We start from the raw sequence: 27,845 nt of genomic DNA, 5'->3' as shown, positions 1-27,845 counted from the left end.
ACCACGTCAAAGCTGTGCTCCAAAAGCTGAGGGAAAACATGCTGTTTTGTAAACTCAGCAAGTGTGACTTCCACGTCACATCCGTGGAATTCCTCGGAGTGATGCTGAGTCCAGAGGGACAGGAGATGGCAGAACGAAAGATCAAGGCGGTGAAAGAATGGCCGGTGCCCCAAAGCGTGAAGGACGGCCAAAGTTTCATAGGCTTCGCCAACTTTTACAGGCGGTTCATAGATGGATTTTCAGGAGTGGTGGCCCCAATCACACAGCTACTGAGGAAGTCCAAGGAGTTTGTCTGGTCCCCTGAAGCGAACAAAGCCTTTGAGGCCCTGAAAAGCGCCTTTGGTAAGGCGCCGGTGTTGGCTCACCCCGATCCGGATCTCCCCTACGTGGTGGAAGCGGACGCGTCGGATGTGGCGCTGGGGGCTATCTTGTCCCAACGCAACCACGACACAGGGGTGCTTCATCCCGTTGCGTACATGTCCCGCAAACTCAACGACGCCAAACGCAACTACCATATTGCGGAGAAGGAGCTTCTCGCAATCAAGGACGCCTTCACCGAATGGAGGCATTGGTTGATGGGGGCAAGACATGTGGTATCGGTGTACACGGACCATCGGAACCTACAGTTCATGACGGCCACTAGACACCTTTCTCCCAGGCAGCTGCGGTGGATGATCTTCTTTGCGGGGTTCAACTTCCGCATCACATATCGGCCGGGGACGGAAAACCGAAAGGCGGACGCCCTGTCCCGTCAATCTGCAGTTAAGGAACCATTGCCTGCGACCGAGCGTTCCATCATTTCCCCGAGGATGGTATTGGGGGTTATCCAACCGGATACTTTCCTGAGGGGAATAAAGAGAGGGATCAGGTCATTCGCATGGCGGAGGTGGCTCCTCAGTCACAGAGAATGGCAGCTGAAGGACGGGATACCCCTGAAGGGCAGGTGCCTATTGATCCCCACGCCTAGGCTAAGGAAACAAGCATTCATCTGGTGCCATGACTCTCCATGCGCAGGTCATTTGGGCTTTGAAAAAACGGTGGCTAGCATGGGACGGCATTTCTGGTGGCCAACCATGAGAGTGGATGTCAGGAGGTGGGGACAGGAGTGTCCTACGTGTGCTACCATGAAGGCCGACCATGGCCGAACCCAAGGGCTCTTACATCCACTTCCAACCCCGGATAGACCATGGGATAGCATATCACTGGACTTCGTGGTGGGCCTACCGGTAGACCAGGGGATGACGGCAATACTGGTGGTGGTGGATTACTTGACAAAAATGGGGCACTTCATCCCCTGCAAGAAAGTCCCTACGGCCGGGGAATTGGCGTCACTACTCCTAAAGAATGTGGTACGACTGCATGGATTACCTGGGGTGATCGTGTCGGACCGGGGGTCGCAGTTTACTGCGCAATTCTGGAAGACTTGGTGCACTGCGCTGCATGTTAAGACCGCCCTGTCCACCAGCTACCACCCTCAAACGGACGGCCAAACCGAGCGCCTGAACCAAACGCTCAAACAGTATCTGCGATGTTTTGTGGACCAGGGCAGGGAAGAATGGGTCGACTTGCTATGGGTTGCAGAGATAGCCTATAACAACGCCACTCACAGCTCCACACAGTCATCTCCGTTCTATAGCAACTATGGCCAACATCCCAGGTTCTTGCCATTTCTACATCCGTTCAGAGAGGACAGGATTCCCGCCACAGCGGACAGGGTGGCACACATAAAAGACACATTGATGCGCTCAAGGGCTGTCCTAATAGAGGCCAAGAGAAGATACAAGGCTGCGGCAGATAGGAAGAGAAGGCCCGGGCCACTGTACCGCACTGGAGACTACGTCTGGATATCCACAAGAAACATGAGGTTTCGAAAGAACAGTGTGTTCCATCCCAAGTACATGGGCCCCTATCGAATTACCAAGTGTATGGGTCCCGTGAACGTGAAGGTGTGCTTGCCCCAGTCATTGCGGATACACCCTGTCTTTCATGTATCATTGCTCAAACCAGCACCCTCCAAGCCGTCTGGGACACCTCGGCCGGTATGCGTGGAGTCGGAGGTGGAGTATGAAGTGTCGGGCATACGGGCGTCCAAATGGCGCAGGGGGAAGCTGTGGTACCTGGTTGCGTGGAAAGGCTATGGCCCGGAGGAGCATTCATGGGAACCGGCTGAAGGGGTTCATGCTCCGCGCTTGGTCTCCTTGTTCCATCGGCGTTTTCCTGCCAGCGCTGGACCCGTGGGGAGCCGCTGAGAGGGAGGATGTACTGTCAAGAATTCCTGTCATACAAGGGAAACACGCCCTTATGTAAACAGGAGAGCTGTTACATAACTCAAGGAAAACACGCCCTTATGTAAACAGGAGAGCTGTTACATAACTCAAGGGAAACACGCCCTTATGTAAACAGGAGAGCTGTTACATAACTCAAGGAAACACGCCCTTATGTAAACAGGAGAGCTGTTACATAACTCAAGGAAAACACGCCCTATAAAGGGAGGAACCGGGAGGTACAACGCTGTTGGATATTGTGTTCACACCGACGTACCTGCTTCGTGAAGAGCAGTGTTCCGGAGTGGTGCTCCAGTAAGGCAAGAACGGAGGTAGGTCGAGTCGTTACTCCCTGGGCCGTGTCTTGCCCCATCGTCACCTGTGAAGGACCCGGAAGCTCTACCGGTCAACCATTGAGCTTCGCTTTTTGACTCGGCTGAGTCCAAGCGCAGTGGCGCTTTTGCTGGTTGGAGTCGTAACTCCCAGCCCGACCAGAGACACAGGGACTGCCAGCTGTAACGCACACCAGGAGGTGTTTGCCGCGTTACAGACTCGGAAGTCCACAGGATCGATCGAGCGGCTGCTCTCGGTTCAGTCCTCTTGCTTGTGATTGGGGTATCGGTGACGCATCACCAGGAGGTGACTCCGCGTCCCGGTGCAGTCTGAGGAAGAGGTTGAGTGGCTGCTCCCTTCAGGTAGAGACCCCGGCTGGGTGTTTCCCTGACTCCTCGATTCTCCCCAACACTCTTCGTGCCCCTCACAGCCTACCGATTGGCATTGTCGGCCATTTCATTTCTGCCCTCTGTTGGCATACGCCGGGACCGGCGTCTATGCAGAGGACGGTTAGGACCATCCGTGCTGTGGGCTGGTAACGTACTTAGCCTGGAGGATTCCAGTGACTATAACTTTTGTTTATTCTTTGTATTATATTTGCCTTCATTAAAACAACTAACCCTTCACTAGTGGTTGCGTCCTCATTGTCGTGTCTGTTAAACGATCCTGAGACGTTCAGGGCGTTACAGTTAGAAGTGATAAACACAAATAATATCTTCTGGCAATTGGTAAAAGAGGGAAAGGTACAAAGGGAAATGCGATGCCTGGTGGGCGAGGATGATTGGGTTATTCACTTGAGTAACTTATACAAGGGTAAAGATTTGAAGAAGACCCTGGAATTAAGACCTGAGGAGCTAGAACAATTAAAGCGGCACTTTTCTTTTCAAAATATAAAAAAACGATTCAATCTTTAAAGCTAACTAAAGCTGCAGGACCAGACAATTTACCTGCAATTATTCTGAAAAATAGATTGGTGAGCAAGCTCCCTAAAAACAACCTTCCAACAAATTCTTGTTGCGGGGATTTTCCCAGAAAGTTGGAAGGGGGCAATTATGAGACCAATTTATAAAAAGGAGGATGCTATGTTGCCCCAGAATTATCACCTCATAAGCTTACTGGATGTGGGGGAGAAGGTCTTCACCAAAATATCGCTAGGGGTAGTGAAAGCCTGGGCAGAACAGCATGATCTGATCCCAATAGAACAAGGGGGGGTTTAAAGAAGGGCACTCGACTGTTGATCACTGCCTTAGTTTATGGGCATTGGCAAGAAAGGCAATAGAAGTGCGCAACAGCTTGTTTTGCTGATTTCCGAGCCGCATTTGATTTGGTAGATCGTAGTACATTGTGGAGTATGTTGGTAAAGCGTGGAATCAACAAAGCAGTTCTTTCACTAATCCAGGAAATGCATTCAAAGAATTGGGCTAGAGTAATCTTGGATGATCTTGGGACATTATCTAAGAAGATTTAGATAATGAATGGCTTGAGGTAGGGCTGTGTTTTAGCCCCTTTGTTATTTTCCCTGTATTTATCTGACCTGCCAATTACATTGAGCAAATCAGGAGATTTAAGCCCTAAGATGGGGGGAACCCATATATCATGTCTGTTATACGCGGATGATTTAGTGATAACAGACATGACAGAGTTAGGCTTCCAAAAAAAACTGGATACCTTTTTTGAATACTGTAAAAAGAAAAACATCACGGTTAATTTAGAAAAGACCAAAATAATGGTATTTGGTAAAAGAAAAAGCTCCTTCTACTGGAAACTTGGGGATGTTAGAATTGAAGTTGTAGATAAATATAAATATGTGGGCATGTGGTATGATAGCAAACTAAATTGGAAAGACCACATACAGGCACTAAAAGCGAGGTCCCTTTCTACAGTATGGGGCCTTAAAAATGTAAACAGAAGTTTGGAGGCTCATCGCTGCGACCAATACTATCGGTTTTTAATGCATCAGTCCGACCACAATTTCTGTATGGTGTCGAGGTTTTATTCATGGGGGGTAAATCAGATTGGAACTTAGAGGAGGGGAAATGTGTGAAGCAGCTTCTCGCTCTCCCTTCGACAACTATGTTACAGGCCGTGTGAGTAGAATGTCACCTCACAGCCTGGAACTATCAGGGAATGCAAGCGACATTTAACTTCTGGAAAAGAATGAATGGAGAAGGCCCCCCCAAAATAGCAATTTTTGTAAGAAAGAAATAGAGACCAGTGATCATATCTGGGCGGTCCAAGCAAAGAATAAACTAGATAAGTTATGTGTTAAACTTAACCTAGAGCGAGACCAATGGAAATCAGGGCAGCAGATCCCTAAGTGGGAGTTACAGGCCATTGTTAATGCGAAGGCCCGAGAAGAAGATTTATATTACTTGAAGAGCAAATCTTCAGCCCGGTTTCTGATAAACGGATGGGTCAATGATCATATCTTCCCCTATATAGAAGCTATGTCTAACCCAAAGCTCAGAAATGCAATATTGAAATTTAGAGTCTGCCTGAAACCATGTAACATCAATAGTAAGATAAAATCAATTATGTAGAATGACCAAGGTTTGTGCTCCTGCGGCCTACAAGTAAAATGTAGTAGTCAACATATTTTGTTGGATTGTTTGTGTTTTTTAAAAGAACGGGAAAAAAAAATTAAAACCTATTTTTATTGTTTATTAAAGTTTCAGTAGGGACCAAGCACTTAGCTTATTGATAAATATGAGATTTTTCAATGTGGCATGTGCAATAGGAAGATTTTTAATTGCAATACAGGAGTCATTGAACGAAATGGTATAGGTTGAAACGAATACATGGTAGAAATTCAAGCTCATCCATGATCTGTGGACTATTCGAGACTCTGTACAAATGTATAGCTAATGTATAAGCAACTTCTTGCTGCTTTGGTGAAGAACTAAGAGTTTTTATACGTGGGTCCCCCATTGTATATTTTAGTAGGTTTTTACTGTGTATTATATTGTCTTAAGGTGAAATCGTTTGGATAAATCATATTTTAATAGTTTGTAAAGTATTACTTTTTATGGCTAAATATGCCAAATAAAAAATATTCAAAATGGACAAAGGTAAACTCCTAATTGTACATGAAATAGGTTAAGATCCCTTAAAAAGTGAGTGTTTCTATACCCCAGCTTTCTTTGATGAGCATTGTTTTTGACATTTTAGATACTTTATGCTTAAGCTTTCATCATTTTCTTTCCACAAATCATATACAAACCACATGGGCATCCTTTTTCCTACTTGCTGTGCATTGTAAAGTTAGCCAATGATTGTGAGTTACTCTGCAGGTGTCATGGAAACCAGACAAAATATGGCACTTTTTTTTCTCGAAAAGCTACAAACAGTGCTGCGCAATAAAGTGTGTGATTTAGTTTCTAAAATGACATTAACAAAACGTTGCTATTCTACGATCACCATTTTCCCACCTTTAGGAAACACAGAAGAAAAAAAACATTTTTTTACACAAAATATTCAATTTTGGACGTGGTGTGCCTATTTGCAATAGTGAGGAAATTGGTGTGAAATACATGGGTGAATCCAGGAAGCTATACACTTCTGACAACTAGAGATTGTTTGGATTTATAAAGGGTTGAATTATGTAGATTGCTCAAAGTTTTAATAATAAAGTATTCATTGTATTAAAAAATGGTGAATGCAAAATCATATCTTGGTGTCAAGATTTAGATCTGAAACTTATATATCAAAGAAGAATCTAAAGTAGTATACCACTATGTACAGCAGAGTTTGCAGTGGCAGAGATTTATGGCTTTTGTAGATTGTCCAAAAAGCTGCACTACTCATAGTCAACAATGGAGTTATCGCTTAAAATGATTTTCCACTGTGTACAAACCAGGCAAGAAATTACAATGAAGATTAAAATTAATATACATAGATATTAAAGAAAATTAAGCCCATTTCTTTAGATGCACCCAAGTATATGAGATTAGAATTAAGTGTAATCCTCCCATTTAGAATTTTGGAATTCTCATAATGCCAGACAATTGTGAGGGAGTTTTAGTGAAAAATGTTTTCTACAGACACTCGCAATAAGAAACCAAATAGTTGGACAAAATCCCCCGATAAGTCAAATCTCTCACCATCATGCTTAATTTTAAATCTTAATTTTATTTATGATTTTGGAACTCAAATGAGATCCACATAAAAGGATAACACATGGAAAATACATTTTCATGCATTTAAAATCAAAATAAAAACAACAGAAAAAGAACATTTTGAGAACCTCTAGTATATATCTAGAAAGCTTTTAAAAAAGTTGAAGATTTTATAACAAAACATTTCATTGGGGGGATTATAAATGGCGTCTAAAAATGTGGTGGCAGAAAAAATATTTAATTTTAAACAAATTGGTCTCAACCACTTACGCCGATGTAGAAGCAGAGCTGGGCAGACAAAGAGTACATGAGTGATATCCTGAGAAGCATTATTACAAAGATTACACATTGCTGAAGAACCATACCATCTAGACAATTAATTATTCAAAGGATGGATCCCCCGACGCTGGAAGCGCTGCAATTGATATATACCACTACCTCTAAGGCCCGGCTGGTCACTAGACTATATGCTATCTCTCAAGGGGAGACGCCCCAGGCTGAGGCAACCGCGCTGAACAGGTGGAATGCGGTGCTGCCGGAACCTCTCTCCGAAGCTGACTGGTTGGGCTGTTGTCGCTTGACTGGTCGCCTGACACCCAATGGGAACCTGCGGTTGGTTCACTATAAATACCTGCACCAGCTCTACTACACGCCGTCGCAGCTGCATCATTATGGGCTTCGCCCAACAGATACTTGCAAGCGCTGCGATGCCCCAGGGGCGGATTTTTTTCATTTAGCATGGACATGTCCCAAAATAGCTGCATATTGGAGCTCTCTAACCGGAGTTCTTGGCCTGATGGTGGATGAGGTGGTGGACTGGGGTCCTAAGGTATGTCTGCTGGGTGTTGAGGCCAAGGTGAAGCCGCACAATCAGAAATTTGTTTCTATAGCGTTACTGTTAGCTAAACGCAGGGTCTCAGTGTGCTGGGGCGGGCGGGTGGTGCCCACTGTGAAGCTATGGTTGCAGGACCTGACATATAGCCGAGATCAGCTCACGTGTTATGCGGAGGAACTGCCCGCACAGTCTAAGCCACGGGATATTTGGGCTCCGCTCACGACCTATTTATTACGCAATACTGCTGATTGAGGATACCTATGGGGGAATTGTGTGTTTCCCTGCCTGGGCTCACCCTAACCTGCTAGTATAGGTGGGTGCTGTCTGTTCCTTCGAGCGCACTGGTGAAGATACCCTGATGCTCCATGAATTGTCCGTTTTGTGGAAAGGAGTGTATATGCCATGCCAAGGCCATGTTTTTTGTGAGACTGTATACCGGATTTTTCTATGAGACTGTATACTGTTACTGCTGTTCTTTTTTTTCTGTGAGACATTGCAAAAGTATAAATAAACCAAAAAAAAAAAAAAAATTATTCAAAGGAAGACGATCCTGCCTCAATAGAAACAAAAAGCGGCGTACACCATGAGGAAGGTTCCAGGTAACATAGGGTTGTATTTTCCTTATTAGGCAGGAATCAATGGCCGGGGAAACACCTTTCTTTAAGATGAGGGCTTCCCTATCCATCTCAAAACTTTATTTCCATGTAGCTAGTTTCAAGGTGGACTTCAGCTGATATGCAGATAGTGTAAAAAGTGCTGATTCATCCAATTGTAAATGATCAACTGCAATTCTGAAATTCTTTACAATTAGGGAGTGCTCTTTTATGGATCCCAGTAGTTCTTTTTGAATAAGATATCTTAGAGTACCGGGTTCTCCCTTTACAATATTAAAGACCCATCGCACTAGCCCAGCGAGGCCCTGGACCCAACTGCTACGCAGGCCAAATTCCAACCTAAGAGCGGCCATCATGCGTTTCCCCCTTATCCCAATTTAAAGGGTACCTACATGTGAGGGCACGTATATAGCAAGCCCAAAACTTCAACCATATCAAGGGACGGTAAGATGAAGGACACATAGGGACACTTGCAACGGAATATACCAGCCCTTTCAGGTCTAAATTCAGCCAGCAAACAGGTAACCCTATCACTTCCAGATGTTTTTGAAAACTAGGGGCCAAAAAGAATCTACAGTGATGTGCCATCCAGGAACTCATCCACTTTTGGTGTTCATAATGTCCAAATGAAATAGCTATCTGAAAAAGATTACCCCAAATGGAAGAGTTGGTCAAGTACACAGAGCTTTAAGTAACAATGAGGGTTTCATGAAAGCTTCTATTTTGACAGCTAACAACCCCCCATGGCAAATGAGATTTCTTTACAATGTTATGTTATCCATATTTTTATGGCATCATAATCACCTGCAAGGGTATCTAGGTGCTGTGGTCGGTGTGTGAGGCCAACCGTGGCTTACAATGACAACGCAAGATGAATTCAACCTTTTATGGGTGTTGCAGACAAAAGAAACTAATCAAAGTCTTGTCATAAACATTATTTGAATAAGTTCAGCCACTTAATATTCAGTGTACTCACTAATGATATAATATACTAAGATTTTTTTTCTTGAGAATATAAGAAACTACCAGTGTTATTGGGGTTTTAAGACAGGACAGTGCTACGAAGCACTGTCATATGGCTATATGTCAATACAAAGCTTTACTTACGTGTTCTTCGTAATTGTGGGTGGTGTAACCTGGAGGGTGCACATGTCAATCCTGCCACTGTGTGATCTTCTCCTTTACGATGATCCAAGAAATCTCCCCATGATGGTTGAGCCTAAAAAACACATAAGCTGAGCTTGCCATAAGTGTTTTCATAGTGATTTCAAAGGCAGTTGTTGGAATGCCATAGCAAAATATAACTGTGTAGTTCAATGAGGTTTTAGTTGTAGGTGAATGATGATTAAATAAGTAAGTAAAGTGGTGGGAATGAGAACAGAATATCTTACAAAAAAAATTGTTTATACAACCTGGGGCTGACAAGTTATATGAAGGGCAGAGAAGGTCAGTTCTTATGAAACAATAATGAATTCAGGAGTAGGCAACAATATCAAGTGACAGTAGCATATATATTAGATGCATATTTCCATAGAAAAATGTTTGAAATGTTTAAATCACAAGCTCTAAAACTGAAAAATTCAGTTTTGCAGTCTAAACACATCAGTCATAGCATGTTGCCACAGTTATTTAAAACAGATATTAGTTGAAGAGTCATGCAATTAAAAAAGAAGGGGTAAGAAAAGACAATCATCCATAAACACCAAACCCAGCCTACGAAAGCAGAGGCACTCAATTGTGCTCATATGGTCAACTGAGAGCACTTCTCCATAGTTGAAAACATCAACTGCACTCAAAGAAAATTCATTTGGAAACATATATAGGATTGAGAGCACACTCTGAATATCTAGGTTAGGTACTGAATTGTTTCAATGGAGGCGGAGAAGTGGAGAAAAATGTGTCACCCTGTTTTTTTAAGCTATACATGTTATTTACCTTTGGAAACAATCCATCTGAGGGTTACTCTATATAATTACAGATTCCTCACCTTTTGAATTCCTTCAGGCACCAGACTGGACCTGGAACTTTTCAGAGCAAATGCTCCCGCACTCCAACAGGTGACCCCATTCGCTCAAAGGTGACATCATGCTTCCCTCAGGAAGTGACGTTGGAGGACTTTTAAATGGGTGCCACCAATTTACGCTGAAGTCAGTTTTCCTGAGAACTATTTCACACCCTCAGCCCCTCAGACACAGATCGATTGTCACACATTGCAAGTGAGGCAGCATGCAAAACAAAAAAAAATAACGTAAAGTCTGTTCAATAGAACAGAGGAGGAGGGTGGATGGTAAGGAATCTGCAGTTATATGGTGTATCCACCAGAAAGAGAATAACTGAAGGTAATTAACTTGTTGTACTGATAAAAACTTTTATTCGTAGTTTCTGCACCTTTTGACTAGGTACCCTAGCAGTTCCTCCTAAAAAGAGGAGAGGTTTGAGGAGTGACTTACACTAGTCAATTCAGCATGTAGTGGGCAAAATGGCTCTCTCTGCAGACTTGATTGTCAAGGTAATAAAGGTTCGGAAGGTGTGAAACAAGTTCTGGTCTCAGTAAACAGTGACAAAGTAGAGAGCAGATGTCCAGAGCTGCATGAAAGGGCACAGCAAGAAAGGAACTGACATCAGCGCATAGGGGTGGCCCCTATATATTGCTCCATATCGTCACTTCCTGAGAAAGCGCAAGGTCACTGTGGATCAAATAATCATCAGATAGAGTATATCTGCTTAAGTAAGAGAATTGTTCATATCAGAATTCCTGACAAAACATTGAGGTAAAGTTGATTGACTTCCCTTTATGAATGATCTATCCTCAGTTACTCTGGATGTGACTGACTGGACTTCATTCTTAAACTCACTACCACAAATTTAATCCCACTGCTAGTACTGGGGTTTCTCAATTACTGAATACTAGTTAGGATTTAGTATTCTTGATCCTGCAAAGAAGCATGGTGACATTTAATGCAATGAAATACTGAGAACCTCAGACCAAGGCAGACACTAGCATCAAATTATAGTGTTGATGGACACTGTGAAAATGTGCAATAGTCACAGAGGCCAACCAGTAATGGCATTCGACTCAAAAGCCATTATGTGCAAATCGCACATTACATCTGATGATCATGGAAACATATCAGATTCATGCACAAAAGTGTAAAACATCAGAGAAAGTGATGTTCTGTAAGGAAATATATAAAACAAGAATTGCATTCTCACTTCGCCTGGTTGGAATTTGACAAACATCAGACAGGGACAAGTTGTAATTAATGAAAATATGAGCTGATCTTTTACTATAGGTTTATGAAATACAATACCTTCTGAAGGCTTGGCTCTTAACACGGGTGTTGCTATCCTTTTCACAATGTCCATTTGTATTCAGTGTTCTAACATGCATGCTCATCTGTGTGCACTCAACAGTATTTCTGTCTTTTGAAATACCTGTGTGCAAATTATGATTTTGCTTGGGTACCCATCTATTTACCCTCATTTAAAAACTTTGTAAATCAATGTATGTTTCTTTGATGTCAAGATACTCTCTGGACCCAAAAGAGCACTGAGGAATAACTTTAGAATGGACTTGCCTCTGGTCCTCCATGTACTCCGTGCCTCCGGTTCAATGCACAATGATGCAGGGGCTTATCCGAACAAAAGTGTTAAACATTTTAACTAATCCTAGCAAAAGGTAAAAATAACCTTGGTTTTGCAATGACTTCTATCATTTGTTTATTCATCAGTTAGGCAATTTCAGTAACAAAGATAAATTAGCATACAGGCTGGAAAAAGAAGACAACAAGGAGATCACTAAACAAATACAAATAACATTTAAAACAAAGGTCCTAAGGAATTATAAATACTCTACCAAGGTAGCTCCCAAAGGCGATCCTGTTGGAGTGTTAGTGTAGGTACTAGTTAAAGAAAGGTCTAGATCCACAGTTGGAGGGTCTCCAAGTGGTGGGAGCGAGGAGAGACTATGAGACATGTCCATGTCTGCCATAGAGAAGAAAACCTCTTCATCTGTTGAAAGGGGGGAAACAAAATTAAATTGACAATATAATAAATTCTATGGAAATGGAATATATTAGATACATATAGAAAACATTTTGAACTAAATTTCGGATTTTGCGAATAAAGAAGTCATGAATTCATATATGTGGTAAATATATTTTAAGCAAAATCCAAGATACTACAGTGGTTCCTGGAAAAAAAGGGTTCCCTGTGGACTCTGAACACATTTTGAAATGTGTTCATAAGGATGCTGTAAGGTTCATGTAATATGGTCAAGTGTTTGGATATTATTTATTTCAAGCTCAATTTAAATGCATAATAAGTAATAATATTCTTGTAATTGTGTAACGAGCTATGAATACTTAATTTCATTACTGCCTGTAAACTCACCATGGCTAGAGGGGGTATGTGTGTTTTCAGTCTCATAAAAGCTCTTTTCGGAAGATGCTTCACCAGTCAAAGAATCTTTTCGTAAATAACGTTTGAGCTCAATCTGAATGCGATACTCATCCTCTTGCTGCATGGGACGATTTCTTCGGTCTTTACTTGCCAGTACTCGACTAGAGGTCTCTGAAGTACACATGCAAAACAAGACCATATCACCTAAAGAGGTTTCCTTTTAAAAAACACGGTCTTTTTATGTTCAAACATTTTTGTATTTGTTGAGACATGCAGCATGATCTTTTATTGAATAATATGGTGTTTCCTGATATCTAGTGACAAACGCATTTAAAATGGCAATGGGAAAATATATCAAACATTAAAATAATGAAAAGCAGTCTATTTTTCATTACATTTAATTTGTAAGCCAAACAATAAATATTGTGGACTTATGGTTACGTTTCCTGTTGGACACCAAGAAACTAAATCCATCCACTGAGAAAACAAGACAGGATCTAGGTGACCAGTGAGTTTATACAATCATTTTTTAACACACCCAGGGGACAGATTCCTAAACTCATTTGCAACGGCTAATATGCGTTTATAATGGTAAATGGTTCCACTTTAGGACGACATCTATCCACATAAAATAAACCACAGGTATGGATGATTTTACTACTATACACGTATACAAATTTCTATCACAAATTATTACAATTAAGCTGTAGTAAACTGTACAATGGGTGGGCACTGAGAGTAAGACGCCATTGTTTGCCTCGTCATTCTGAGATCACACACATATTTGTGAGCTTGTAAGCATTCAAGAAACTCTGACACTTTCCTACCTTGGATGCTGTCAGAGTTTTTAAAAAAGGCGCAGCGACTTCTATTCCAGGGACGGAAGAGGGATGGACCATTCCCAAACTTGGTGAGCATGTACTGAAAGGGTTTTCCATATAGAAATATGTTTTCGCCATATGCAACCACATACAGGGCTGCCTTTCAAAACTACATCATTCTACACTCTGTACAATTATGTATCAGTGTCAGACCTGTCAGCCTCAGAGTGGTCTTCCCCCAAACTTTTAACATCCATCCCTCCTATTTTTTTACGTCGTTTTATTTGCCTTAGGATTCTCTGCACTTTACGACTGCTAACCAGTACTAAAGTGCTTGTGCAGACTCCCTAAACATGATAAAAGTGTCTTACACTTATTGGCATATTTAATTTACTTATAAGTCCCTTGTAAAGAGGTAGGCAATATATCCAGGGCTGGTAATATAAATGCTACTAGTGGGCCTACAGCACTTAATGTGCCACCCACTTGAGTAGCCCCTTAAAACATGTCCCAGGCCTGCCACTGCAATTGATGGCAGTTTTAAATTACCAATTCAACTTAGCAAAATAACCTCTTTCCAAGCCTAAAACACCATTTGTATTAAATAGAAGTCAACTCTAAAGTAGACCTTAGACAGCCCATAGGACAGGGTGCATTATAATTAAAATGTTGGACATCTAATTTTAAGTTTTGCATGTCCTGGTAGTGAAAAACTCACAAATTCGTTTTCACTACTGTGAGGCCTACCTTTCCCATAGGATAACATTGGGTTACTTTATTACATTTAATAAGTGATAACTTTTGATTGGGGGCCGGTAGGGAAAGTCGTATTTGGTGTCTGAGGTATTGTAATTTAAAATCCTCTTTAACTGTAAAGTTGGATTTTAAGTCACAATTCTGAAAATGCCACTTTTAGAAGGTCAAGACTGATTTGTATATGCTGGGTTCAAACTGGAATGGCATGGTGTGCAAAAAAACGATGGATTTAGGCCCAGATCTCTGTACTGGGGTGAATGTATGACATTGTTCTGCATTCTGTCAATCAACTGTTGTTTTTGCACTTTTAGAAGGTTGGCATTTTCTTGTCCTAACCATTTGGTGCCTGCAGCCTATTCCTGAGTCACATGACTTGGTGTAGTTGGCAGTTGGCATTTGTGTACTCCTCCCGGACATGTGCTTGGATGGGCCATCTAAGAGAGGATGAGTGGGTGGAGCTGTACACAGCCCCACTTGCACTTCAAAAGAATGTGCCCTGCTCTCACATAAAGAACTTCAGAATAGCCAACTGTGCCTGCAGACAGACTGTGACCAGGGCAGGGAGGCAGGAAATTCCAAACACGTCTGTGAGGAGAAGCCTCTGGAAGTTTCCCCCTCTTCAAATGAGATACTATCACCCTCAGACCGTTACTTCAGATCATTTCTGGTTCTGAAGGTCTGCGACAACTTCTCTGCTACCCTTCTGCATGAAGGATTGCCAAGCTGCTATGCAGCCCTCCCTGTAGAAGGGCTTCTCTCCTGCCTGAGGAAGAAGGACAGTTCCTGTACCTTGAACCCAGGAGCACTAGCGTGACTCCAAGGGCCAGTAGGCTGGCCTCCTGTTATGAGCTACAGGGACATAATAAGCTCCAACACCCTTGAACCTTGCACCTGAACTATGCCTGCTGTGAGTTCTAACCCCCCCCGTAGTGCCTCGCCATTCCTGGACCCTTGGAAGTCGGGATAAAGGTGCTCTTACGAGCTCAGCTGTGTAATCATCTAAACTGATGCAGTGCAAAGCCACCCAATGCAGCCCTCGCAGCTCATTGGAACTAACGCAACAAGACACAATTTGACATAGACCTTGTATCGCAGCCCTTGCAGCTTCTCATCGAAACCAACGCAGCAAGACCCAACTCAACGCAGGATCCTGCATCGCTACTCGGAACAACTGCTGCCTGACCAAATGCCCTGGATCATGGACGCAAGGTATGACTCTCAGTGGGCCTAACCTGGTCCTTGTAACTGGCCCACACCCAATCACGGCCTGAACTTGTGACTTTGTTCCGGTACGGCATAAGCAGATAATCACAGTTGCCGCATTATGCTTTTAAAATTAAAAATTGCATATCTCCGGTTCTACTAATTGGATTTTTGTCATTTTTATATCAATATGTGTTTTCACTTTATTACTGATTGTGTGCTACATAAATACTTTACACATTGTCTCTGAGGTAAGCCTGTCTGCTTTTGTGCTAAGCTACCAGAGGGTTAAGTATAGGTTAATTTGGTGACTTTTTGTGGTCCACCCAGACCAGGATTGTGGCTGAAGCTTGAGTAGGGTTTCAAACCCCCTCAACCACCAACCCAATTTCTCACAATTAGGCAAAAGATCAGCCATAAAAAAAATCAGATGACTGAGTTAACATAGAAAGCAGACCCTAAAACAGCTTTGTATGCTTACTACCGGAGGGTTTTGAGAATAAAAGAAAATAGTTAATCTACCTCGAGGAATAGTATTCTACGAGTGTAGAATTGTGATTCCCTTGGTGAATCAGGCCCTTAAGATGTGAATACCTGAGAGCTGCAGACCTTAGTAAGTGTTTTCAACCAGAAACACACTTAATTTCAAAATCACTACCTGAAATCTACTCCTCTGGGATCACCCAGTCACCCCTCATGATGCCTACATGCACTAGACTTCATAATTCACGTAAGAATAACATATTGCTGCCAAGACTATCATTCCCTGTGCAGGTGGAAAACAGCTACATAAATAGTCCTGGAGCTAAATTATTTCTAAGAATCAAACAGCTTAAGGTCAGAGTATTTTCTGACTTATGTGACTAAAAGACATACCGGTTGTTCTATGTAACAAAAGACCAGACACAAACCCTCCTGGTCAATTTTGCTGCTTCTGAACGCGAGGCCAACTTGAAACTGTATGCATAAGGAATGAACAATTTGACCCTTTGACTTTCAAGTATTCCACAAAGAGGCAAGTTGAGACATCCATGAAGATAGTAATTGAATTTCCTAGTTTTGCTTATTAGAGCTGATTTCTTTTGTAGGGTTATATTTCAGCACTAATAACTGATGAATGCGTACTATTTATTTTTTATATACAAGGGGGCTTTCACAAATGTTGATTTCATAGCTAGACCAATATTCAATGCCTTTTAAATTAAATGTATTTATTTCTAACAAACAAATCTATTTGCAGCTAAACACGGTCTAAAAATGTGGAACAATTACAAGTGTTAATTAAACATCAAATGAATTACGTGAAAGTATGCGTACCGTTTACATTGGAATTAACTTTATACTTTGGAAATTTGGTCATTAATTTTGATGGCAAGTCAGAAAGATGTCCTTATAATTAAGAATTGCCTACTTCATTTAAGTAATATTTAGATTTTATTTTTCTATTAATACAAAATAAACATCAGTAGTTTTGTTATTTTAGGCATAGTCATATGAATGTTTTTACTAAACCCCCGCAATTCTGTTCCACAATGTTTACATTACATTGTTATTTGAAGTTGGAATAAGGGTTAGTTATAAAAAGATACACACGCAGACATTAAAATTCCATATACCCATTAGAAGTCACAATTGCTCTATAATTGAGATCCGACTGCAGCCTCCATGTTAAAACAACTTTTCCAGAGGACCTTCTATTTCTTTAATTACTCAACATAACATAAAACTTTGCTATCTTAGGTGGATCCACCAAACTGTACGCTGGCCAAACAAAGGGGCAACATTTCAAGGCTTGTTTTTAGACTGAAATAATAACCGTAAATCAGATTTTGGTTTGGTGATAGTTTTCGTAATGCTTCTTTACTAGTTTCAAAATATATTTTAATAGATATGCAAAAACAAATCTATATCCCCACCAGCAGCAATCAGAAGTATTTAATTATTTTTGGTAGTTTTTGACCTCTGACCAGCAGCTGTCCTAGAGCAATGTGGGGCACCTCTTATACCTGTATATGATTTTATATGATAGTGCTGTGTAACTCGTCTACATTATTATCATAGAATGTTTGATTTGCATTTCGCTTTCCCAAATTATACAGGTACTGCTGTGCTACGGGTGCTCTTTCACAGCTGAAGCTTCAAAGGCAGAATGGTAATGTAACTATGAATTGCAATGCATTAGGGGGAGTTGCGTGTTATGTAGTCCTTGATTTTAGATTATTGGGTTTCCTAATCTAATTAGGAACATCCTTCCTTGGCACATTTGTCCTTGACTTTGAAAGCATAAAGGTAACCAGGGGAAATAAACATTCCTACCCATAGGCTGGGAGCAACTTGAGGTTCAAAATCTTGCTAAAAAAACACAAAAGCTGCGGCGCAGTGAGACCTAAGACGACATTCCAAGGTTATTATAATGACTTTAAAGAAGACTAAAGTAGACAATGCAAGGAAGCTTGCTGCTTCTACCGTTGCAGGGATTCTGCTTTTGCACAGAACTATGCACAGGAAACCAGGACCTCAGTGAATTGCGGTGTACCAAAAACTCACCTCAGAACCCAGAACCCCTTATCCGACCAGCATCAGTGTCCCATTCGTTATCCGAGGTTTATCTCGGCGGTCCCAATGTATAGACAACCCAGAACAAGCGGCTTAGGGTATTCTCAGGAATGGTGGGAATCAGAAATACCTGTTTGTAATTATTCTCATATCAGTCCACAACAGAATAAACAGAGACACGGTAAAATTTAAAGAGTTTATTTTATAAACCTCGTGTCCTAAGATGCAGTACTTTGGCTAACATAAGCAGACAAATGATTAAACTCAAAACCATCAGCATAGTTACAATAGCATAGAAAATGAAAGGAGTAATCATACTAAAATGACAGTGGATCTCAGCCACCTTCCTTTCGCTAGCAAACTAATATTATTATTATACTAGTAAAAACATGTAACACTGCAATATTAAAAGCACCCGACTTTCAGGTATGTGCAGCTGCGCGCGTGTTATATCTAAATAGTGGGCCGATCAACCTGAACCCAACAACATGCACCGTCTAGCGACCCAGACTGTTTCTTTACACGATGTGCAGACCAAGGTCGCTGCTCACTGTTTGGGATGTGAACAACAGACAGTTCTCATGTGAAGCAAAGTCGAGCAAGCATTTCTCAATTAATAACATGTAACTACAGTGTCGTGTGCAAAAGCAGCAAAAGCGGCAAGATGGCTTTCTAACATCTAACGCTGTTGTGCTAACTTAGCATTGTACGTATATAGATAGCAATCTTCACTACACCCCCCCTTGATCGGACCACTAACCAGTAGGGGCGCACCTGCAAGAACGCAGAGTTCAAGTTTGATAGAACGGAACCAAGGGCATGAACTGTAAGTCCATATAAGGTAAGTGAAAAAGTTCGAAAAGAAAAAACAAAGAAAAAATAAAAAGAATTGAAAAAAACCATTTAAAGGATAAAAAAAAAATCATTGAAGGACTTATGACGAAATGAAAGTGCAAAAAGGTCAATTCATCAATGTATAAGCACAATAAGTTGCAACAGCTTCCAAGAGGAAATCATTGGAACGTTCTGCAAAATTATCTGCCATCCAGTTCAGCACGGGGAAGGAACATACATGCTCCTCGACCACCGGAGCCTCCAGTACCATTCGAGGACAACTGGCGTGCTCTTCAAGATAACTTTTCGCTAAGAATTCAGTTGCAGCCGTTCCAATGTCCCAATTCCCAAGGACTCCATGTGCTGCTCCACAGGCCATAATCCCGACGCCAGAACAGTCCAACTCATGAGCCACTAAGGGGCTCATCAGCCGATCATAATCCGGGGCAGGAGACACCGAGTTCGACAGACACAAATCCAGAGCCCATTGGACCGGACAATCTAGGCAATGAAAGACGGGCTGTACACAAGTAAAGCAGGGAAACCGGAAGGACAATCCATAGGCTATGCTTAAGGTCGCCAGTGGTAAAGTGCCATAGTATTTAAGCATCCGGTTACGAAGATGTAACAGCCGGGACCTGCTGTCGTGAGACGCAAGTTGTGCATCCATAGCGTAGTGCGCAGATCAACAAAACTACCCCAGCTACGAGGGAGAGAAGCAAAGGGAGACCTCCGAAGACGCTGGAAAAAATAGAATGAAAAAATGCCGGGATCACACCAAAAATAGTTTGAAAGCAGGTCACGAGGCCGGAGCCCACAATTTTAAAAAAATGAGCCAGGCCACTTGTTGACGAGGCATTAAAGATAGTCTGAATCAGGGTCCCAAAATGAAGTGGGAGATCAGTATTCAAAAGCGCTTGTACCTCAGTGCGCGTGTTTGCTACGTGAAGGACAAATGCTTCCCGGGATGAAGTCAACGTGACTTCTTTTTGAGACAATAGAGCCCTTATTCTGCTCATCTTATTGAACTCTGCTTTCAAGGTTGGAATGGAAGGCCAGATGGATACATCGAGCCGTCCATGCGGGGGTGGGAAAAGGACGTTATTACAGCAAACCACTCTCTGTGATACAGTCACTATGTAGAGAATTCCCACTAACATCCCACAGCAAGCTTCATTATTTAATAGCAAATAACTACCGTTAGCAAGCAGCGTAAAAGACGGTGTTATAACTGGCACAGGGATCCCTTTCAGGACGCAAGCTAAATTAGGAGCGTGCACATTACATGCACCATGCAATTGAATGTGCCTACACACAACAGAGTGATCCGGAGTGGAAGTGCACTCTTCACCTTTTAAGTATACCTCTTTTCCGTCTCTCACACATCTATACGTGAATGGGAGTGACCAAACTTTGTGCAGGAAGGCAGAACCAAGTTTTTCATATCTGCCAAGGGCATTATGTTTCATGCACGAATTGAACTTAAACAGAGGGAACGGTAATGTGATCAACCCATGGATAAGCCACACAGCGGAATTTAATTCAGCAACAGAGAAAGGTAAAGGTTCTAACTTTTCAATGTGTAGCAATGAATAAGTCGCATCTTTCATGGACATGAACTGTTGTGTGGTAAATAATTTAATTACCGGGACTTAATTTGATACAGAAACATAATAAAAATAGCTCAGTAAATAAGAGGCAGAATCCGTGGTATTAGAGGTTCGGAATGGGCTTTATTCCAGTGGTCGATTATAATCGGTTGCTCCAGGTTCCATCACCACGAAGGTTCAGGAAGTGAAGTACATACGTTATTGACAATCAATTACTTTTATACAATAGGCATTACAGTGAGGCCAATACAAGAGGCGTAACAATTGATAGTGGTGATAATATATTCATACGTAGCAAAAATAGGCGTAACTGGGAGTGATGAAAGAACGTCATCAGATGTGATGTCATAAGAGGGTGGTTACATGAAAGAATTTCGCAATGTCAGCAGAAATACTTGGCAGATATGCGCGCGCAGCAGCATGACGTGTAATTGACGTGCAACTAGGGGGTGAAGGGGACTTGACATTTAGCTCTACATGTGGCGACAGAAGTCTGGAGGGTCAAGTCAACCTAATCCCAAATCATATCTAACATCCTATGTTTAAAGAACTATGTTATCCAAAAGAGAGGTCTCTTAGAGTAGAATCTTATTCTATACTGACTATACTGACTGTTAGTGCGTGTACAAGCGTCTAAGTGTCTACACTAGATGCGAGGGCGGAATCTTCCATAGTAACAGGGCTATGAATTACTTGCATGAAGACAGAGAAGTCGGGCCTTTGCTTGGTAGCTGGAAGAATGTTTACTTAAGCTACTAGACAGGAATGCATTGGGCAGGGAGCGGAGCAGATAATTTTCGAAGGTGAAATACAGTTCTTGGCAGGCAGCAAGCTGATGTCAGGCTTCGTGAGCCGCGCAGGGAATGAGACAAAGTTCATGGTCACAGATGCAGGCTCAGACTGGAGCTTCAAAGACAGAAAGCAAGAAGAGTTCGATGACAGAATCAGGGCCTACTTGCCTGGACTGTAAAAATGGCATAAGTGAACCATATAAAGGCGGTGGCCTTTTGTACTTATGAATGGAATATCCAGCCTATTCATGGCGGATCTGAAAGAGGACATGTTAACGGTGGACGCACATGTATTTGCGTCTTCATAACTGGAACTGGAGGGAACATACATGTACTTGTAACATGCACATAGAACCGTTGGGGTCCAAGATAGGGGACATAACTGACCAGAAAAATCCATATTTCCACATTCCCTCCTTGTCCCCTACTTGCCCGTCAAGAGATATCAATCTTCATTAATCCATGGATCTGTTCATATAGCATCATTTGTTCTTCTTTCTTCTTCCGGGATTTTGAACGAAAATCTTGATGTGGAATGCACGATGTGGCACACAGACCACAAATCGCTGGTCCACATTGTAGGCATAAGCAGCAACTGAATAATATGAGAAGGCCAATACCTAGGAAGGATAGAACTCTCCATCCCCAGGCTGATAACACGCTCCAAAACCAACCGGACCAAGTCCAGGTGCCTGGATTCTGGTGTATCTGGCTTACAATCTTATGAAGGCGAGTTATGGCTTTATATACAGATGGTGAATTTTCTGGTATGAAAATGCAACAGCTTGATCCGATGACCCTACAAGCTCCGCCCCTATCGGCCAGGATGACGTCAAGGACAAGACGATTTTGAAGCACAACAATCCGCATAGCAGACTGTTCTTCGGTTAAATTGCCTATGGCGGAAATAGTTTCGTTCACTACTGCTTCAAGGGTTCTAGTTAATCTACGTATCAGCTTACTATTAGTAACGGTACCTATATAGGGAAAGAGACCTTTATTGAAATCTGTGTATTTTTCCCATGCTGTTTCAGTGTAATCGACTATCGGGAGATCTCTCCTTTCTCTATTGTGTACTAAATGAGTATTTCTGTGATAATCAGGAGGAGCTAGAAAAACAGGTGGCAAAAGGAATCCAATGTAGCAGGTACCATCCCAATCTAGAGGCAAACGTACATATGCCGTCTGACCACATATAAAATAGGAATGGCGGGAAGCTCTAAATGTAGACTTGCCTTGATCACTAAATTCTACTACAGTGGTGCATCTACTATGGCCCATATGTATGGAACCATTCTTTCTCACACATAATTCACCTTTTACTGGAAATATTGACATAGCGGGCAAAATTGGAGTAGCTTCGGATTCGACATTTAGGATCATAAGATTAAGCGTAAAATTACCTAATCCATATACTTCATTTTCTAGATCAGTTCCTGTTCTTTTGGGAAGTCCCTTCTTGTTAGGATAGCAGACCTTAAGTAAAACTAAATTCAAATTTCCCCATACCCAGTTGTCTTGATAAACTGCAGAATTCGAATCTAGAGAATTAATTAAACTAAACCATGCTCCACAGGAGCCGTTGTGTGTGAACGGGTATGGAAAAAGAGGTAGAATTCCTTTATAGTTCTGATAGGGAGGGAGTCGGCCACATATCCAACAATTTGTAGCATTGCTAACCTGATGGGAATGATGTAACATACTAATAAAAGTGTTATTGCGCAGCGCAAATCTGTATGACAATTCAAGCGGAGGTAATTCACTAAAAGAATGTTCAGCAGTAACATTGTAAACATGTCTAGAAATAGGATAATATATGTGCAACAATGTACTTGCAGTAATTATTAAAAGACTTGAGAAAAACAAAATTAATAACGTCACTATGCAATGACTACGCAGTGATTTACAGTACGCCTGTCGTTTCAACATTTTTCGGGTGCTTTCTCTATTCAGGTCCAAGGGATACATGTCAGAGACAATTCAACCGCTTCACCTTGGAGAGGACTTAAACAATCAAATTGCTCGACTGATTGGGCCTGAGCTTTAATTTATAATGTTCGGAATCACTTTTTTCCACAAAAGGAAGTTTTGAGTCAATGGGTGAAGACACACAAGGTGTGGTATTCACATCTGATTTCAGTCCATGAAATTTCTTGATATGACTTGAGTGAATCCATCCTTTTCTGCCTTCGATCTTCACGGCTGTTCTTGTGGTGAGCAACACCAGCTGAGGTGACCTCCACCTAGGTTCCAGCTGAGTTTTGCGGTCAAAGTTCCTCACGAGGACCAGGTCCCCCGGAACCACGTCATGGGGTTTCACCTCAGTGTTGTCAGGAAAAGCTGCAGCTACCTGTGAACGACAAGATTGTAGTGCAGACATCAAGGAAGCCAAATAATCTGTCAGCATGTTACAGTCAATATCAGTTATTTTGCGTGGTATAGGTGTCCCCCACATATTTGGTGGTCTGCCGAAGATCACTTCATACGGGGATAGCCCTGTTCGAGAGTGTGCTACCATTCTTGTGTAAAAGAGTGCAACTGGTAATGCTACTACCCAGTCGACACCTTTCTCTCTGCATATTTTGGATAATCTTATTTTCAGAGTCTGATTATGTCTTTCTACGAGACCTGCTGCTTCGGGGTGTCGGACACAGTGGAATTTCCACTGATAGCCTAACAAAAGTGAAACGTGTTTCATTAATTCGGATGAGAACGGCTGGCCGTTATCTGAGTGAACAACACGTGGTAAACCGTATCGTGGGAAGAATTCTCGAACCAACTGTTTGGCAGTAGTCGGGGCAGTGTAATCTGAAACCGGGTATGCCTCCGTCCAACGGGAAAGAGCACACACAACTACGAGAACATATTTAAATCCTCTACATCGTTCCATCTGGATATAATCCATCTGGAGGACTTCAAAAGGATGATCAGGAGGATGAAATCCACCTTGTTCTACGGGAACGCTTTTTCCTGGGTTGAACTGACAACAGATCATACAGGTACGAACTTTTTGTTTCGCTGCTGCTCGTAAATGCTTGTTGAACCAAATATGTTGAATGCTGTCTAGCATAGCTTTCTCTCCTAGATGCGCTGGACTATGGATAGTGTTAATAATGACTTGGACCATTGAATCAGGAAGGAACCACACAGACTTTTCCTTCATCAACCATCCTTGATCCGTTTGGATCCCTCCTAATTCAGTCCATTTCTTTATTTCTTCTGATGTAGCATGTGTCTGTATATCAATTACGTCAAGAGTAGGATCTTTAACCGTCATACAATGTGTTGACGTCGGGACTATTGTCTTTGTCATGTCGGATGTTTGAGTTTGAGCAGTCTGTTTAGCTGTTCTATCAGCTAAATCATTGCCTTGAGAAATGATATCAGTAACTTTCGTATGTGCTTTGCATTTCATAATCGATATTGCAATGGGTAAATGTATTGCATCTAATAAGGCATGAATGAGGGGTCCGTGCTGAATGTGGGCACCGTGAGAAGTTAAATAACCTCTCTCTCGCCACAGCACGCCGAAGTCATGTACGACTCCGAATGCATAACGTGAATCAGTGTATATGTTGACTTTTTTATTTGTGGCTTGAATACAGGCTTGTGTCAGAGCGACGAGCTCTGCTGCTTGAGCGGACAAGGTATTTATGCAATTTGTTTCAATGATTTCAGTATCTGTTGTGACTGCGTAAGCGGCCACTAACTCTCCTGTACTTGTTCTCATACATGAACCATCTACATACAACGTCAGGTCTGGGTCTGACAACGGGACATCTGTCAAGTCTTGTCTGGGTTTCGTCGTGATTGTAATAACATCAATACAGTCATGGGCTAGTGGGTCTGTTCCGTTTACTGGTAACAGTGTGGCAGGATTCAATGTGTTACAACGTCTGATTTCTATATGTGGCTGAAACAGTGTTAGTTCATACCCTGTAAGTCTTGCTATAGTCAAATGTTGTGTTTGCGTTCTATTCACAAGAACCTCCACTGCATGTGGTACTTGTACTGTCAATGGATGTCCTAACACTATGGCATCGCTTTGTCTGATTGCTAAAGCGGTCGCTGCCACTGATTTCAGGCACGCAGGCAGAGCCTGAGCTACGGGATCTAATGTACTAGAAAAATAAGCACATGGTTTGTGTGCTCCTGCTTGTTCTTGTGTGAGTACTGACAAGGCAGTACCTTCGCGTTCTGTAATAAAGAGTGTAAACTGTTTACTGTAACATGGTGTTGCTAAAACAGGTGCTTGACATAAAGCTTTCTTTAAGCTTTCAAAAGCTTGTGTATGTTCCTGAGTCCAAGGGAGAACAGTCGATGTGGCTGCCTCCTGTGTTGTCAACTGAATGAGTGGTTTTGCTAGAAATGCATACTGAGGGATCCACTGCCTACAATATGAAGTGAGGCCTATGAAAGCCCGTACCTCCTTTTGTGTCTTGGGTATTGGCATGTTAGCTATTAACTGAATGCGATCTGGTGTAAGCTGCCTTCCCTCCTTGGACAGCGAGTGTCCAAGATAAACAACTCGCTGGACACAGAATTGCAGCTTAGAAGGGGACACCTTGTGCCCCTTTTCGGCTAGAAATTGTAAAACTGTCAGTGATGCTTTTTCACATTCGGGTTCGCTTCTAGCGGTGATCAGCAGATCATCGACATATTGAAGCAAGGCAGTGTTAACTGGCATGTGAATACTGTCGAGTTCTCGTTTCAGTGCTTGGCTATAGATGCTGGGGCTTTCTGTAAATCCTTGAGGTGCGCGTGAGAATTTGAAGCTACGTCCATTTAAACTAAATCCGAACAAATATTGGCTTTCCGGATCTATTGGGACGCTGAAAAAGGCATTTTTGAGATCAGTTACAGTAAAGAATGTTGCTTCGGAATCAATAGCTGTCAGTAATGATGAGATATCGGGGACCACAGGGAATTGTGGCACAATACACTTGTTTAATTCGCGCAGATCAATAACCAATCGATATACTGGCGGGGCCTTCGGATCTGTTCGTTTGAGAATCGGAATTATCGGTGAATTACATACATTGGAGTCTGTTTCTACAACCACTCCTTGGGCAATGAGCTCGTCAATGATTTGTAGTAAAGCCACTACAGCATCTGGTGGTAACTTGTATTGTCGCATTCGTGGTAGTACCACTCCTGCCTTTAGTGTAACTCGATATGGTGTAATATTCATGCAACCAACATCAGTAGGGCCTTGTGCCCATAGATGTGTAGGTAAAGTCTGCAATCGGGGATCCATGTCTCTAGACACATAATGACCTTTAAAATCACGTAAAAACAATCTTACTCCTTCCGGAGAACAACATATTATAGCTCCTAGAGCTTTCAATGTCTTTATTCCTAACAGGTTTTCTGGACATGATTTAGTAAGCAATAAATCTGTAGTTCGGGTCAAAGGTCCTATCGTAAGTGGAAGAGGTTGTGACACTTCATTAACAATAGGTTTTCCTGAAAAACCAAGGGAAATATTCTGTGAGCCTGAGAGGGGTGCCCCTGGAACTTCACTACGTTTTATAGTTGTTCGACTTGCCCCTGTATCGAGTAAAAATTTTCTGTCTTGGCCTAATAATTCACTATGTACATAAGGTCCTTCTTGATCTACAGGGATCTCGATAAGGGGTAAGTCAACTTCCCTCTCTAGGCTGGTTCATGCATATCGTTGATAATCAGGATAGTCATACTGTGCGGTCTGGTACAGTTGTCGTGTCGTGGTTTGCGTGGCAGCAACAGGCAGCGCTGGTGCAGCCTGCACAAACTGTATAGTCTGTTGTGGAGCTGGCATGGACTGTGCATGCTGCAAGGCTCCTTGTTCATTCTGATCCTGTCTAAGTGGCCGTGGTCTTTCTTTTGTAATACCCGTGGCGATATTACGCTTCAGGACTGGACAATCGTGTACATGATGACCTAGTTGTTTACAATAGTTGCATGTCCCTTTTACAGGTCCTGCTAAATCGCCAGAATGTGTCGTACCCTTTTTATGTCCTTCAGCTGGAACTGTCTGGGAGACTAGCATTTTCATTTTCGTGTCTTTCATGCGTCTGTTCATGATCTTGTTCTTCTCTAATTCTATTGTGATGATACTGTAACATTTGTAACATTTGTGATGGAGTGTTACCTTGCCAGGTACTCTCGAATTTTAATACTCTATTCTTCACTTGGGGCAAGAAATTTTCAACTAATTTTGTCACAAACAGATGTGGGTAGGACTCGCTACTTGCTTTTATACCACTATTTATACCAAAACATTTTTCGAATCGGGCATAGAAATCACTAGTGTCTTCATCTTGCTTTTGTTTACAGGCTGAAATTGCACCCCAGTCTTCCTTTTTCGTGGTTAATAAACGTGGCAGTACCTGGACTAATAGACCTGGCAGTGCTTTAGTTTTGTCCCCAAGCCCCGAACCTGGACCTCGGGCCTTTTCTTCATTTTCTAATGCTGTCCAATCTATCTTTTGGTCTCCCACCTCCCACTCTTTTTCCTTGAGTTTTTCATAAATGCCAGCAGGCATTAATACCTTTAATATTGTCATAATGTCGGGATAGGTATACTCTCCCATGAGTAACATGTCTTTAATTTCTCGGTGGAAACCCGCTGGGTCTTTGTCATGACTGGGTACCACTTTCTTCATTTCTAACAATTCTATTTTCGATATGGGCGTATATACATATACACGTTTAAACTCATTGTCCTCGC

At 42.1% G+C, this 27,845-nt stretch overlaps 1 protein-coding gene across 1 annotated transcript in view; it reads right to left on the bottom strand.

The window, feature by feature from the left end:
- The window catches only part of ATG2B (autophagy related 2B), a 1,039,004-nt gene that overhangs the window by 858,837 nt on the left and 152,322 nt on the right, over positions 1–27,845 (bottom strand). Inside the window, exons 8-10 of the mRNA XM_085626438.1 lie at positions 12,554–12,733; positions 12,018–12,172; positions 9,269–9,380 (exon numbers count right to left, since the gene is read on the bottom strand). Of these exons, the coding sequence (XP_085482564.1) occupies positions 9,269–9,380; positions 12,018–12,172; positions 12,554–12,733 (447 nt within the window). The remainder of the gene's footprint in view (positions 1–9,268; positions 9,381–12,017; positions 12,173–12,553; positions 12,734–27,845) is intronic.

Source organism: Triturus cristatus, chromosome 9, assembly GCF_964204655.1.
Source record: "Triturus cristatus chromosome 9, aTriCri1.1, whole genome shotgun sequence".
Lineage (NCBI taxonomy): Eukaryota > Metazoa > Chordata > Amphibia > Caudata > Salamandridae > Triturus > Triturus cristatus.
This window is presented reverse-complemented; position numbering and strand designations above follow the sequence as displayed.